The sequence below is a fragment of the Rhynchophorus ferrugineus genome, unplaced genomic scaffold, assembly GCF_030347505.1.
Source record: "Rhynchophorus ferrugineus isolate W39M unplaced genomic scaffold, kcgeb_rfMv2 rfM10, whole genome shotgun sequence".
Lineage (NCBI taxonomy): Eukaryota > Metazoa > Arthropoda > Insecta > Coleoptera > Curculionidae > Rhynchophorus > Rhynchophorus ferrugineus.
Window position 1 is genome coordinate 29280416 of NW_027472589.1, and position 17283 is coordinate 29297698.

Consider the following 17283-nt stretch of genomic DNA (forward strand, 5'->3'; position numbering starts at 1 on the left):
TTCGATAATATATGTATTAGATGTACTATAATGTTAAAATAAGAACAATCTTAGATAATTTCGTAAATCCATTTGATTTCGAGATTATTATGCAGTTCCTCATTGGTTATACAGTAATAAAAATTGGCAATTAATCATAGAACTTAGTTTTGGCAGTACCAGATTACTAGTCGGTTTGATGTATAGTCTATATTTATGTTTGCACCCTATAAGTCCAAATAATAAATTAATCTCTTTGATCTTAGGTTAATTTGTGAGTATGTTCCAGATATTTCACTGATTCTACGTCACGAATTTGGTATCTCTCAACTCATGTAATTAGGTTTTTGTCTTTTTGGTTCAACGATTATTTGGCAAGGACAGATTTACGCATTTTTAGCTGTATTCCTCGGTTTCTATTCTATTTGTTTACTGCCACTTGTAGTTTTTTCTATAGCTCTAAGCATATGACTGTGTAGTCGGTAAATGCTACATGTATTATTTCTTTTGTTATCGATAGTATAGACTAGATATAGAATGACCTCAAGACACTATCCTCTCCTCCTGGAGTAACTCCAGTCGAAATAGGTAAATGTCAAAAATGTTAATCACTAATAACTTTTGATTGACTTTTTTGATTTGAATTGATTAATGAAATTCTATTTGATTCAAGATATTCTTTACAATTTATTTTGTTTCGTCTCAATGATATTCAGATTCTTGATATATCAGTAACCACTTTGATTTTGAACTGTTACGTACTGTAAAGACATTTAAATTACCATTATTGTTTACCTTGGTATGGGGAGGAAGAAAAATTTTATCTTGTCTGTGAAGATGTCTTGGTAACGTTTAACTACTCGAAATACATTAGCACCATGTTGTTTTCTCCATAAATTAGCAAAAAAACAGTTGTTCTTTAAAATTACTGAATATCCTTTTCACCAGTCTTAATTCTAAGCGAGAATTAAAATCAGACAGTTCTTCTAATATTCAAAACATTTTTTATAGGCTGATTTTGGCTGAAAGTGGAAAATTGACTCGTTGTAATAAGAAAATGCTGGACAATATTGGGTGAACAAAGAACATTCAGTGAATGTTTCTTTAATTTACTATTATTCTTGTTCATCGTTACCAAAAATATGATAAAAAGATGTAGAAATAATGAAAAACATATCGATTAATATATATTGCAGCAACTTTTTTCAAGAAATGTCATTTTAAAGTGAAAACATTATCAGAATACATGCCATCTAATGAATACCAAAGAATTATATGCTTCTTGGATAAAATATACGTTTTGATGTAAAAGAAATGAAAAAAAACTTTTTTCGTAGTACAACTAAAATATAGAAAGTTAATAAAATATAAACATTTTGATGCTACTATTTAATTGAACAAAAATTTTCGGTAGCATTCAACAACCTTAGTAACAGTAACCAAATACTTATATCTGAAAATGTGAAAATTGTACAAACATTATTGTATTGCAATTCGATTTAATATAAAAGTGTCACAACATATTATCACATTATATATATGACAAATAAATACATACAAATTTTTTCAGTTTCAAATTTCATTTATATTAATTCTGTAGTATATCAGAAAAAAACGTTAAATTTTTTTTAGAGATTAAATACAAGGTATAAGCAAAATAATAATATGAACAAAATGTAACATAGTAGATCTTGATGCATAGTAACAGTGCTTTCGTGTAAATAATGCGATGCATATATATTGCTCAGTTTACACGCTAAATCTTGGAGGTTAACGTATCAGTATTACGATCATAAAACACTTGATGGACGCTTGATGATTGGAAGAAGGTGGTATTATTGTCTGATGAATCATTGTTTACATTACATATAGAGAAACAATTTTCGTTATTAGTCTCACTATGATTTTAGCGACAGAATCGTAGTATTTAGCTCATCTTCTCATTCAATGGCCGGATTACTGCAAATATATATATCGACATCCTCAATAATGAAGTTTTTACCATGACTAATATATTGCTACCAAATACTGCCATATTCCAAGATGATAATGCGCCCATACGTACTACCAATAAGTTCTATCAGTCTTATATGAGTCTTCCCTGGCTAGCATAATCCTCAACGTATCCGAATTGTTATGGGAAGATTTGGAGTCGTGAGGAGTAGATTTAAATCAATGTTTTTGGTATAGGAATGGAACTATAGAAATGGAGAATCTATCCCACGAAGAATTGCAACTCTTTTGAAAGAAAATAGTTACTCTACGCTCTATTAATAAATAAATATTGTGCGTATATCAGGTTTCATATAATATAGCCCTCTTAGTATTAATTTATTGGTGGTTAATCGTTCTTATCTCTGTTTTACAGCTTATTATTTCGTAAATCTGACTCAAAAATGATCAATGGCGAGTATACAACCCGAAAGAATGAATAAATATGACTCCAGCGAAGAAAGGATTACTCGAGATAACTTTATTAAAATCCCAAATCGAAACCCGTGGGTTTCCGTAAACTCACTATGCGGCGGGGGGTGGGGGGTGGGGAAGGAATGCGTGAGCCTAATCAATTTCATCCCTTAAACAAAAGCGGAACGGGCGAGGTTCTCTTTTAATCAATTTGACAGGTTATCACACTCGCCCCACTAAAATAAAGCTCGCGCACTTTACCCCTAGCGGTCCCTTCGGTCCTTTTTCGAATATTCGAAATGAAAGCGTCGTTCAAAAATTCATGCCGCAGTGGATTTTCGATGCCCCCCGGAACATATAAGCCTTTGTGTACGTTTAAATTTTTAACTAAACACGCACTTTTCATTCGGTTATTGTACCGTAAACTTAATTAAACCGGATAAAGGCGACGCAAAAGATATCAAGCAATGAAGATGGTGAATCATGGAATATCTTGCCGAAATTGTTATTAGGGAATTGCATGTTCAGTCTGTCCAAATTTGCAGTGAACTAACGTCATCAAGTTTAATAGATTTCCTGTTGCCGTTTGTAAATTCGTTTTTATACCAGGTAATATATTCTTTTTCATTTTATTTCAGTTGAAAAGAGATGCAATGCGGTCTGATACGTTCCGAATCCGATTTAATATAACCGAATCAGCCTGCAAAAGTCGTTCGGTTGTCAAATGTCTGCAAGATTCTTAGTGATAAATTTCAAATAGCTGTTTAGTATTTTTGATTACTCTGGTTGAAAATGTTGAGGCCAAATAAATAGTCAGTTAGAAACAGATTAAGCCTTCAATAATAAGCTGCTGCGGTTTTTGTTTGAATTATTTTTATTTTATTGCGGCTGCACTGAATATTAGTATCGACACGGTCACTAAAATATCTAAAAAAAATGAAATAAATCCTGGATTGAAAAGAAATCATCCTCATACGAAGCGGGTGATGAATACCAGCTTGATGTCATCATTATCAGAGGACAAATACACGAGATGTATAAAAACAGTGAGTATTTTTTTCAATATAAACATAACTTAATATAATTATTTCGGAGGAATATGTTAGTCTCAGTATAGAAGAGGTCTAATGGAACTTTCGGATATTGCTTTTAAAAGAATACAATTTTTAAAACCACATAATATACACTCATTATTTCAATTTCAATCAAGGACCCTCAACAGCGACTATTACATAGTGTTATTGGACTGTTTGAAGGACGAAATCGCCGAAAAACGGCCGCTATATATATATATATATCAATCTCAAAATCTCTCAAATTAAAGAAAAGCCATATAATTTTAGATTCACAGAAAATAAATTATCTGCATTGCTTGATGTTAGCTTTAATCAAGATTAAATTTACGAAATTTATAAAAACGGTGAGTAGGTTTTTCAATATAAACATAATTTAATACAATTATTGCACAGGAAACTGCTAGTTTGCACAGTATCCATAGAAAATTTGAGAATATAAGCTCTATAAGGGATATAACCCATCACTCCAAACATTGTTAGGAAACGTAGGATTTAAATAATATAAACATAACCCACGAAGAGGTCCAATGCAACTTCCAGGCATTGCTTTTAAACGAATACAATTTTTAAAAGCATATAATAAAATTAAGAGAGACTTTTCAGATTTTTCAAAATGGAACATTAGGATACCTTTGACAAGACGCTAATAAAAAGTGTGTAAAGAAAACAAAAACTGGTGGAAAAAGATAAAAGTTAGAATAATATTTGATTAGGCCTTCATAGATTAGGCCTATCATGATATTTTTTAATAATTCATTGCAGATATATTGTTTCTGATGCTAGAAATAGGAATCCAACAAAAAGATCTCAACAAGTAGTCGGCAAGGGCTGTAAATTAAGGGTTGATTTGAAAAAGTAAGTTTTGAAGGTACTTTTGCAGATATGGCAAGTGCATTAGGGAGTGATTAGATCTAATTCCATTAAGGAAATTGCACATGGGCGGTAACAGAGGAAACTAAGGAGAAATACAGTGTTATCAGAATAATTTGACAAGAAAACACAGCAACCAAGGAAACAAGAACTAAACATAAAAAGGTATATATGTTCTCTAATGAAAATAAAATACATTACTTGGATATACAATTGTTAATTAGATGGATTAAGCCTCTAGGGGTTACCATAGGTGGTTTAGAAAAGGTTTCAAAATTAAAATAATAAAATAGATCTAACCTACAAACTATCGTGGCTATTTAATTAACTGTATTGTTTAAGTCCTTCGATAATATATGCATTATGTGTACTATAAATTATATTTTTTAACATTCTGGTTTCATTATTTTATTTATATTATCCAGCAGAAACTCTTCAGCCAAATCATTTTAAGTTGTTTCTATTTGTATTGATAAAGTTGACTCATCTATTGGGTTGTTCTAAAATTACATTCATTTGTTTCCACATAATAGGATTATATATACATTTTAATAAGTTTATTTATTTGTCGTACTATTTTATCAACGACCACTGATCTCTATTTGTACGACTGGAAAATATATTATTACATCAAACCCATGCTTTTTCTAAAATTAATTAAAAATATTATAAGTATATACTTAAATTTTAATATTTTCTCTTGTCTCCATTAGATCAGGATTCTTCTTAGCTTCCAATTAATATCCTTAATGAAAATTTAGGAAAGAAAACTTTCTTATTTTTTCCCCGATATTCCAAAAATCCAATTTAATTAAAAAAAATAATTTTCGAAATTAAATATATTAAGACGAGGGTTCCCCGTCTGCCAGATCAGTATTTTTGCCAATTAATTGATTTTAGAAAAACGGAAAAAAATAATATCCTACACTCCTAATTCTAATAACGAGAATCTGCAGTCATCATCGTTCTTTACTTTTTATTTCAATTAACTAAGATTTCAGATTAAATAGGAGCTGTCAAATATTACAACTCTGGGCTTGTCTCTGTTTTATTATTAGAATATGTTAGAATTATATTTTTCAAGAAATGATAGTTATTTTAATTATTATAAATTTGATAACAGAATCGTTTATCTTTCTTATATTGGGTTTCTTTCAGTTACTTGAAGATCAATGATTGAATTTGTTGGACCATATCTATATACCGTTATCTAAATAATGGAGAGTTAGGAATGAATTGGCTATAATACGTATTACAATTTCTAGATTCTTCGAAATTATATTTTATGCTTTTCATAGCTTCCCACTATCAACCTTTTATTATCATTTTATGAAATCGCCTGTTAAAATCTTAATTATTAGTATTTTTTGTTCTGTTTGGTGTTATTGACTGTATCCTTATATTCTTTGTGAAAGTCTACTCTATAAACACTTATTATTTTTTTACTCTCATGTAAAAAACTCCTACTTTCATGTTTATTTATAAATGTGTCAAATCTCATGTCTTTTGTTTTTTTTGCATCTTTAAGTCTTTCTGGATTCTTATTTTCTCTTTGTCCTTTTTTATTCACTCTATCCTTCTCTTTAGTTTCCGGTGTTCTTTTTTCTAGTTATAGTTTCTATTCTGTTTCAAATATGATCAACTTGTTTTCCTGTTTTTCTATTAATTGCCATATCTATCTATTCTAGGAATCTATACTCCGTCCCATTTTCGTATTATAATTTCATCATTTTCTCTTTTCCTCCCACAAATATTATAACTCGGTTTCATTGACTTTTTTGTTTTTTGACAGTTTTATTTATTCTTAATAAATGCTTAATATATCTTTTAACGTAGAAAACTATTTTTATGTGATGCTGGTCAATTTTTCTTTTTATTAATGAAGATCCTATCTCTTTTAATATACTGAAGTTTATTTTATTAGGTTGGGATCGTAATAGTTTAATTATTCTTTACTATATTTCTTGTTATACTAATTGTTTTTTTTCAACTGTTTTGTTTGTTTATTGTCTTATTCCTGTTTGAACGTATTTTATTAATAACCCACTTATTCTTTTCATCATTTACTAAAATTCATTAGGGAATAATAACAAAGAATAATATTTAAACATTATGACATATATATATATATATATATATATATATATATATATATATATATATATATATATATATATATATATATATATATATATAATATATATATATATATATATATATATATATATATATATATATATATAATATATATATAATATATATATATATATATATATATATATATATATATATATATATATATATATATATATAAAGAAGTTAAGTTATCAGTAGATTATTGAAGGATACCTCAAACATATATTTTGGAGCCAAGGCTTATTATCTCTAACGTAAATTATTAGATATTAATAAATTAATTCGAATATATAAACATAATAAATGATTTTAACTATTTTATCTTTGAACAGGAACAAATGAGTGGTGTAAATACGATTAGTAGTCACATACGGTAAATTTAGAAAACCAAAAGATTAAAAAAGGAAAAACAAATAGAGGAGAAAGAGAAAATAGATTAGCGAAAAAGAAGAAATTATTTCGAAATAGAATAACTAACAAATACAAGTAATAATGTACTAAAATAGGGTTAACAAGCTAGCTGCGGAGCAAAGCATCCGATATAATACAGGAAACAGAACTATAATGATGAAAAATAATGAGAAACACGACAGAGGAGAAGTTGAGAGATGCAACGGAAGCGCTGTGAAGCTATAAAAGCTATAAAAACACTAGTAACATAAAGTCACAACTAAGAAAACAAAGCAACACATAATAATACAGAACACCTTCGATAGCAAGATTTAAGGAGCACGGTATTGTCAAACAAAACTTTGAAAGCTGTAAAACGAAATGTGAATAGGCAATGGTTGCGAAGAGCACGATAAATATTGCAAAGAGGGTAGGAAAGATCACGAGGGAAGAAAATCATTAAAATAAGTGATAAGTAAATGAGTTATTGTAGATAGGAGATTATTAATCATAGAAAAATCAGAGATGACAGACGGGAGAAATTGAAGAGATTGGAAAACAATTCAAAAGAATATAAATTGAGAAATAAAAATAAAAAAATAGATTAAAAAGTTAATTAAAATAGATAATTAAACTTAAATTTTTAACACAACAGAAAAATGTCTTAAAACAAAATATGTACATAATAATCATTGTAATAACTAAATAAAAATAAGGAAAAAACCTATTCAACTTATATACTGCACGTATTTTATATTCTACTACCTTAACCTATTTATCTACTTCCAATATTATTTTAACTACTACCAACTGATCACTTTCAAGTCGGTGCGACGTTCGCGTGCGAGCTTAACGTTCTAACTGTTACACCATAGAAATAGTTGCCTATAGTATTTCTACGTCTCATATGATATGGTTTTTGCTTAAAAAGCAAAATGAATGGCTTTTACACTCAACTACTTCCGATTTTTCGTCAGATCAGTTTAGCAATAACATTATACACAAATATCTGTATATTTTAGATAACAAAATATGTGAAAACGTGCCTTTGTAATTTGGGTGTTTCCCACGATGTCCCCCCCTACCCGCATCAAACCCTGATTTGGTTCCAATGGGACCACCTTGGAACTGCCCTCTCTTGAATAAAAAAACATTTGAAAATCGGTCATAATTGACGGATAAATCCGAAAAATCTATATTTGGCGTCAATTGAATGAATAATACATAACAGGTCAATTGAAAAGTGCCTGGCCTGGTACATAGATGGCGCTACTAGAATTAAATCCATATGTTTTTTAGTTAGTCCTAAACCTCAACTGATCCGTGTATAAATTTAAGAGCTGTGGGATCATTAGTTTGTGAATTATAGCATTTTGAGTGAAGCAACTTTTGTTATTGTGAAAAAAATGGATAAAAAGGAATTTCGCGTGTTGATAAAATATAGTTTTTAGAAGGGAAAAAATACAGTTGAAGCAAAAACTTGACTTGATGCCGAGTTTCCCGATACTACCCCAGGAAAATCAACCATCAAGGATTGGTATGTTAAGTTTAGACATGCTGAAATGAGCACCGAAGACGGTGAACTCAGTGGACGCCAAAAGAGGTTGTTACCGACGAAATCATTTAAAAAAAATCCACAAAATGATTTTGAATCACCGTAAATTGAAACTAAATGAAATAGTAGATATTCTAAAGATATTAACTGAACGTGTACATCATATCATTCACGAATATTTGGGCATGAGAAAGCTCTGTGCAAAGTGAGTAATGCGCGAGTTCACCTTTGACCAAAAACAACGACTAGTTGATTATTCGGAGCAGTGTTTGAAGATGATCAAGCGCAATAAACCCGAGTTTTTGCGTCGACATGTGACAATGAATGAAACATGGCTCCATCATTTCACTCCGAAGTCCAATCGACAGTCATCCGAGTGGACTGCACACTATGAACCCGCTCCATAGCGTAGAAAAACGTAACAGTCGGCTGGCAAGGTTGTGGCGTCTGTATATTGGGATGCGCATGGAATAATTTTCATTTACTACATGACTAGCTTGAAATAGGAAGGTCCAATAACATAGCGTTATTGGACCGTTTGAAGGGCGAAATCGCCGAAAAACGGCAGCATTCTAAGACAAAGAAAGTGCTGCTTAACCAAGGCAATGCACCTTGTCAAAAATCCATGAATTGGGCTTCGAATTGCTTCCTCATCCACCGTATTCTCCAGATCTAGCCCCCAGCGACAAAAGAATGCTCGTTGGGAAAAAATTTTCGTCGAATGAAAAGGTGATCGCCGAAACTGAAATGCATTTAGAAGCAAAGGACAAATCATATTACAAAAATGGTATAAAAGTTGGAGGGTCGCTATAATCAGTGTATCACCCTTGAAGGGAATTATGTTGAATAAAAAAAACTAATTTTGCCAAAAAAAGTGTTTTACTATGGTAGGTCGGGGACTTTTCAATTGACCTGTTATAATGACTAGATTCTAATTGAATATACTCAGTAAGATAGTAACGGAAAATACATCTTAATACCGCAAGAGATTTTTGTTGACAATATTCGAGACAGTGAAAACAAGGAAAGAGACAAATACCATTTGCCGCGGTAAACGTTTGAAGGGACCAGTAAGTCAGTTAGCGAGAGGCTTCGGGAGAAATCATTAAAAATGCTTGATTTACCAAATTGGATGTTACGTTTGGCGTGGGCGAGCGAATCGGGCAGGTGATAAGGGTCTCGTTCATTTGTTCGGAAGGCTTTCTAGCCGATCACGGGTATTAGCGGTGCTCGCTTTTATCCTTTTAACATACATTATTTCGTAGGGTGGTAATCTGCCCGTCTGAGGATATTTGTTAATTGAAACGTTACGAAATCATCGAACCCGTTCGTTTACGTGGTATATATATGATTCTAGTTGAAATATTATGCTGGCAATAATGGTTTTGAGTGCAATCTCGATGGGGCTAGAACGGGCGTATTGATTAAGCTCTAGTTTTCAAATTGGGATGCTAACTGTACCGTGCAGCAGTAAGAAAAGATCAAGATCAAATTATTTTAATCTGTCGAATTGTCTGCTATTGTAAAGATTAACGCCACACAGTTAAAACAAATGCAAGGGTTCAAGTAATGCTAATACTGGAGAATATTGCGAATATAAAAAAAAGTAGGTAGTTTATCTTGAAAAGAGATCTTAGGCTATTTTGGCAGAAACAAATACCCATTTCCACTCTTGTTGATTGTCATTATACAAGTAGAATTGATTGTTCTTGAAAAAATGTTCATGAATAGTTGAAAACACACCTCCTGCATTATTTAAAGTGAATTTAAATACTAAATATGAGGAAAATATAAATAAATCAAACGAGAATATATTCCCGTCAGTGTTACATAACATATACCTCTAAATAAAAATATATATTGTTGAGATACCGTAATAATTTTCGGGGAAAACCCGCGCCGGTTGACAGACCCCTAACAACGAAATCGAATGATGTACTTACAAGCGAAACTTTTCATTCCATTTCGGATTGAGAGTGTGTGGTTTGACTGACGTGGCCCTAATAAATTTGGCTGGCAGCGCCCCGCCTAGGCTGTCTCGGTGTTCGCGTACCCTAGACCCGTCTTTCCTTTTAAAACTTAACTTGAAGCTGCAAAACAACGTAACAACGAATCGGATTACTGATTTTGCGGAGATGAGGTCGTAACGGTTTGCTTGTATTTTACCTGTGATGTTTTCGAAGTTTTTCCCCTCCAACCGTATGATTCACGTCGCCGAAATTCGGGTTCATTCCACAGGGGCTGCAGGCATCGGATAGGGTACGGTTGGGGGTAAGTGGTTGAGGCGAGCTGGGTGCTGCCATCGGTTGGATTCCCAACATACAGTAAGGATCACTGAATCCTGAAAAAATAATAAAAAGATATAGTTAAAAATCAGAAATATGGTTCACATAAAATTGTTCACTAAGCCTACAAAGGATTTTTTTTAATTTTAAGCTATGCACTTAGATCGACGCCTAACCTGGAAGAAACACATACTCTCTAAACGAAAACAACTGGGACTAAAATTATATCAAATGTATTGGCTCATCGGGCGCAAATACAAGTTATCATTAGATAACAAGGTATTGCTGTATGAGTCTATACTCAAGCCCATTTGGGCATATGGAATCCAACCTTGGGGTACCGCTTGGGGAATCTAATATATCCATCATTCAACGGTTCCAAAATAAGGTGTTGTGTGCCATTGTTGATGTTCCGTACTATATTCGAAATAAAGTGATACAACGCGATATTCCTCTAGAATCTATAACGAGTGTAATTCAACGTGTTTGTGTGAAGTACTTCGAAAGAGTGTCAGTGCATCCCAAAGTACTCGCTAATCAGCTAAATATGCGACGTGATAGTGAAGTGCGTAGACTAAAACGTTTAACCACCTGATCTGATTATTGGACATATGTAGACTTTAGAATAAGCTTTAGAATAAGACTAATTAATTAAGATCATATTTTATACAGAAAATTGCTTAATGAAGTGATTTTCTACATGCCATGTATATATAATATAGACATAAGAAATACTTATTGCCATAGGGCAGATTGTGGACTCACGAAGAGTAATAAATTTTTTTTAAGCTTTATTGGGAAAAATCGGTATAATTTGGCTCCATCATTTCTCCTTTTCCCATTTCTCAGGCAATTTACGGATTCCATCTCGATATATTTTTCGAGGCTATCCACTAATCTACCCATTTTTTTGGTATCTTCATTAGAAGTGAGGTGACTAATGTTGGAACAGGTAGTAATCAGAAGGAGCTAGGTCTGGAGAATCAGCTAGAGGGTAGCACTTCCCATTTCAATGTTTCCAAATATGTTTTAACCGGTTTTGCAATATGTGATCGAGTGTTGTCATCGTGAAGAATAACATTATTGTGACTTCGCTCGTATTCCTGCTGTTTTTTTCGCGCTGTGTTCGGCTTAAAGGTATCAGTTATGGTCGATAGCGATCCTCATTGACGTTTCTATCGAACAATGCCTTCAAATCCTCGTTTTCTTATTTCGGATGTCCAGAACGCTCTTTGACTTCGCTGTCAATATCACCAATTTTAAAACGTCCAAACTAGTATTCACATGGATCAAGGTTGCTATAAGCCTGATACAGCTTTCGATAATATAATTTGTAGCTTTATTGTAAAAAATCGGTACAATGTATTTTATTTAATGTATTCTCCATCGATAGTCGCTGCCTTTTCACATTTCTCAGGCAATTTACGGATTCCATCTCGATATATCTTTCGAGGCTATTCACTAATCCACCCATTTTTTTTGGTATCTTCATTAGAAGTGAGGTGACTAATGTTGGAACAGGTAGTTATCAGAAGGAGCTAGGTCTGGAGAATACGCTGGAGGGTAGCACTTTCCATTTTAATGTTTCCAAATATGTTTTAACCGGTTTTGCAACATGTGGTCGGGCATGGTGATGCTGAAGAATAACAATGTTGTGGTTTTGCTCGTGTCCGGCTGGTTTTTCGTGCGGTCCATCTTCAGTCTAGTTTCATCGAGCAACGCCTTCAAACCCTATTCTTCAAATTATTTTGAATGTCCAGAACGCTCTTTGCCTTCGGTGTTAAAATCACAAATTTTAAAACGTTAAAACCAGTATTCACATCTTGAAATCGATGTATCATTGTTACTATAAGCCTTACACAATGTTTGATGACCTATAACCGTCTTTATCTTCAAGTTGAAGTAAAACAGGGAAACTTCCCGGCTTCCAGCGATTTTCACCGCACTGAAAAAAGTTTTCTTCACTATTCGACGAAATGACACTGAAAGTGAAGCTTTAATATGAAGTTGCTTACAAATGTACCGGATGCAATTTAATACACAGCAACAACGTGTGTTGTAAATCCTTTAAAATTAATGTATAGGCCTGATATAACAGGCCAATTTAAAAGTCCCCGGCCTACTATAGTAAAACACATTTTCTTTGGCAAATGTTTTTTTATTCAACATAATTCTGATTACGCTGATTATAGCGATCTTCCAACTTTTCGATTTTTGAGATCTGAGAACAGGAAATAGTCGCTGGGGGCCAGATCTGGAGAATGCGGTAGATGAAAAAGCAATTCGAAGCCCAATACATGGACTTTTGAGACGGTGCATTGTCTTGGTGAAGCAGCACTTTCTTTTTCTCCAAATGCGGCCGTTTTCCGGCGATTTCTTCCTTCAAACGGTCCAATAACGCTATGTAATAGTCGCTGTTGATGGTCCTTCCGTTTTCAAGGTAGCCAATAAAAATTATTCCATACACATCCCAAAACCAGACGCCATAACCTTGACAGCCGACTGTTGCGTTTTCCCACGCTTTGACTGTAGATTGGACTTCGGAGTGAAATGATGGAGCCATGTTTCATCCATTGTCATATATCGACGCAAAAACTCGGGTTTATTAAGCGTGGTCATCTTCAAACACCGCTCCGAATCATCAACTCGTCGTTGTTTTCGGTCAAAAGTGAGCTCGCGCGGCACCCACTTTGCACAGAGTTTTTTCATACCCAAATATTCCTGAACGATATGATGTACACGTTCAGTTTATATCTTTAGAGTGTCTGCTATTTCGTTCAATTTCAATTTACGGTCATTCAAAATCATTTTGTGGATTTTTTAGGTGTTTTCGTCGGTACAACCTCTTTTGGGCGTCCATTGCGTTCACCGTCTTCGGTGTTCATTTCACCACGTCTAAACTTAGCATACCAATTGATGGTTGATTTGGCTGGGGCAGTGTCCGGAAACTCGGCATCAAGCCAAGTTTTTGCTTTAACTGTATTTTTTCCCTTCAAAAAGCAATATTTTATCAACACCTGAAATTCCTTTTTATCCATTTTTATTACAATAACAAAAGTTACTTCACTCAAAATGCTATAATTCACAAACTAATGATCCGACAGCTGTCAAATTTATACACGTATCTTGTTAGGGTTAGGGCTAACTAAAAAACATATAGATTTAATTCTAGTAGCGCTATCTAGTGTAGTGTCAGACCGGAGACTTTTCAATTGTCCTTATGGTGTATATCCCCTGTATATTACAGATATAATAACAGTCGATTTTCAACTAATTTTATTGTATTTACAAATTCAATATCATGTCAAACAGCTACTGGAAAGGAGAATGTTGAACCAAAAGTGATTTTAAAAGTTTCTAAAGATTCTGTAAGGTATCTCTTTGGACAATTCTCTTCAACATGTGTTCATATTCACGTAATCGACATATATATTCAATTCTCAAAATCTGCACAGTATTTGCAAAACTTTTTGCGATAACATTTGATATAAAAAAAACATATAACTGATTTCTTTATTAATTTACGCACCGTTTGCATCCTTCGCTTCCAGTCCTTCGGCTTCAATAACGATGACGCTCAATACAACAATTGGTGGTTGTTCTTCTCCTGCTACGTGCAGCATTCTATAGTGCCGTTCCGGTGGCATACCGAATGCTCTCTGTCCATAGAGGTATAGGTCTTCTTTGTAATGTGCGTACTGGCCTCCTGGCGCGGGGGCCCCAACCTGAAAGAAATATTTAGTGTCTTTATGACGATTTAACATTAACACAGCAATTTGAAATTTACCGGTTCAAATAATAAAAAATTACATATGAACTGGATCATAAAATATCGTTTTTGTTAACTAATTTCAATATAATTTCATCAAAAAGAGCTAAAATGATTGAATACTAGGCGGTATTAAAAATTAGCCAATAATATTTTATATTTATTTCTATAATAATAATAATAAAAAACGAAAAAAGTTTATATGGCTATGGGTGAAAATGTCTGGCTTCTGGTCCATAACTTCATAAAATACTGCGAAACAAAAACCTTTTTTAAGTGGGCCTTGGAAAAAGCGACAAAATAATGTTTGCGTAGCAACATTAATTGAGCGTTTGACGCTGGTTGTAAAAATCGTCCATTGTTGTTGTCGACAAAACACAGTTAAAATTGTAAAGCAATCTATTTGTTCAGAAACAATAACACACATTTTTTAGCAATTTAATAATATGTGTATCGTTACGTGTGTATATATCACAATATTACCATTATATCTCAATTATTTGCAGCCCTTTGAGATATTTTAAGTTTGCTGAATCTCGTGCAATGATTTCTTCTCCACTTTAACAAGAGTTTATTTATTAACCCATTTCTTGCCAAAAATCAAAAATGTGAAATATTATGGTATTTTGTCATCAATTTCAATTAAATAACATTATAAATATTAAAAAATAGCAGTTTTTTTTAATCAATTCTGTTCCATGTTCAATCAATAGGAGAAAGGTCTGGCGATTGTGATGACCAATCCATTATTTGCAATATTTATCTCTCTGTTAACCACCTTATATAATTTTGACGAACGTTTAAGATCATAGTCTTGTTGAAAAATGATATTTTCGCCAATTAGATTAATATTTCTCGAGAGGGAATTGTATTTTCCTGAAGTGTACGCTTCTGAAGCCTGCTTGTAATGAAAAGTAGCAGTAATTGGCGGCGCAGATAAACATCAGTGACTTAAATTTTCATCAGCATCATATAATTTTCTATAAAGCTTGTTTGGAAGTAAAAAATCCAAGAGTACCGAAAATTATACTCTAGAATCTCCATTTTTTTAAAATAATTACTTTTAACTGACTTAGTGAATCAGTTATCTATAATATTCTAGGGGCTGATACATTTCAAAATCACTAAAACATGGCTTTATTTAATTAGTGCAATGCAATGATAATCCCAATTCTTCTCGACTTTAACAGGAGTCGTTATTAAACCATGAAGCTGTTGAGCACATGCTGTTATTTGCTCAGAATATACAAATAATATACACTCATGAAAATTGGAAAACTACTCTTGTGAAAGTTAACCTGACATTTCTTGCATATGGAGATCGTCTGGATTTTGCAAATCTTGCATCTCTTTCTTGTACTTTCTTCATTGTATATTATAATATGCTCAATTCTATCCTCCCTAGCTGCTCATAGCGATCTGTTTTTAATGGTGTGTCCAAGGTTGGTGTTTATTCCCTGAGGTTGGTAGTTTCCCTCCAGTTTAGATTCTTGTATGGTACTGTCATGCAAATCTACCCCTCCCATGCCTTGGTTGTACTGGTGGTTGAGGGACTATATTGTTGTGCTTTGTATCTTATATCCACGTTTGGGCCAAGGGTACCAAAGTTGGTAACGACTGTTACGACAGAATTATCATGTCACCTAACAGCGAATATTTTGTTGTTACAATCAAAGTTATAACCAAAGTTCCACTTTGGAGATTTCGCTTTTGTTGTTTGAGGTGCACAGGAAGCCACTCGATTTTCTCTCACTGTACCAGCTCCAGAGAATCTTATTTCAGACAACAAAGAAGAAGGTAATGGCTTGTGAAGAAGTTATCAAAAAATATGGTATGATTCTCATGATCATGAACAACTTTCAACAAGTTTATTATAACCGCTTCACCTAAACCCAAATTTTTAATAGTCTTCACTGAAGGTCCACCATAAGGGTCAAACTGTACACACATATATTGTATACAAATACACATATCCACAGAACCATTTATTTAGTTTATTGAAAAAAGGTGTTATCTTGGAAACCTTATTAGATTTTTTTCAACTTATCATTGCCAGATAGAGGAATGTACTTCTTAATTTTGCGTTTGACATTGTTTTGCGCATGAGGAGGATCCTTTTATCTTTATGTAAACTCCCGTTAAATTTTGTTTGAGAGAATGATAACCAGAGAATATATTACAAGGATATCAATAGTTTTTTTCAAGAGAGTACGTGACATAGCAAATGTGTTGTTTGTTTTACATTGAGCATATTTGATTGAAAACTTTACTATTTCATCCAGAGTTGATTTGTCTAAGGAAAGTTTTAATATTTGTATTGGTGTCAAATTCCTGAACTTATCCTTTATTTTTTCGACACATTTCACTTCACAGTTTTTAGAAGTTTCACTGTAAGTTGCAGCACACTTCAGCCATTTTATTATAAGTTTCTTCTTTTTCTGTTTTGTTTTTTTTTCAGAAGTATTTTGTGAAGCTTCAGGTACTGTGTTGTCGTCTATAGTAGCATGAATTTCAAATGTGCCCACCGCATCTACTGGTAATTCATCAGCCTCGTCATTGATAATCATACGCTAATCTTTTATTTCTTATTCATCTGTAAGTTCGTCTACTTCAGGAGGTATGATGACTGCATCAATGGATATTAGTATTATCTTTTTGTAGAAAGCCATTTCTATGTCCCTTCATGTCCGATCCTTCAAAGGTGACACAAACTCAGGTATAATTCTAACAAAGCTTTTGGACTACAGAACACTTCATTAGCACCAAACATATAATTCATGTTCTTATATTTGGGAGTACAGGTCACGACTTGGCACT

General features: G+C 32.9%; 1 protein-coding gene across 2 annotated transcripts in view; it reads right to left on the reverse strand.

The window, feature by feature from the left end:
- unc-13-4A (BAI1 associated protein 3) overlaps positions 1–17283 on the reverse strand; it is a 233402-nt gene that overhangs the window by 66832 nt on the left and 149287 nt on the right. For both annotated transcript variants that reach the window (XM_076416392.1, XM_076416393.1), the window contains exons 7-9: positions 14227–14422; positions 10579–10753; positions 10356–10502 (exon numbers count right to left, since the gene is read on the reverse strand). In XM_076416392.1, coding sequence (XP_076272507.1) covers positions 10356–10502; positions 10579–10753; positions 14227–14422 — 518 coding nt within the window. The remainder of the gene's footprint in view (positions 1–10355; positions 10503–10578; positions 10754–14226; positions 14423–17283) is intronic.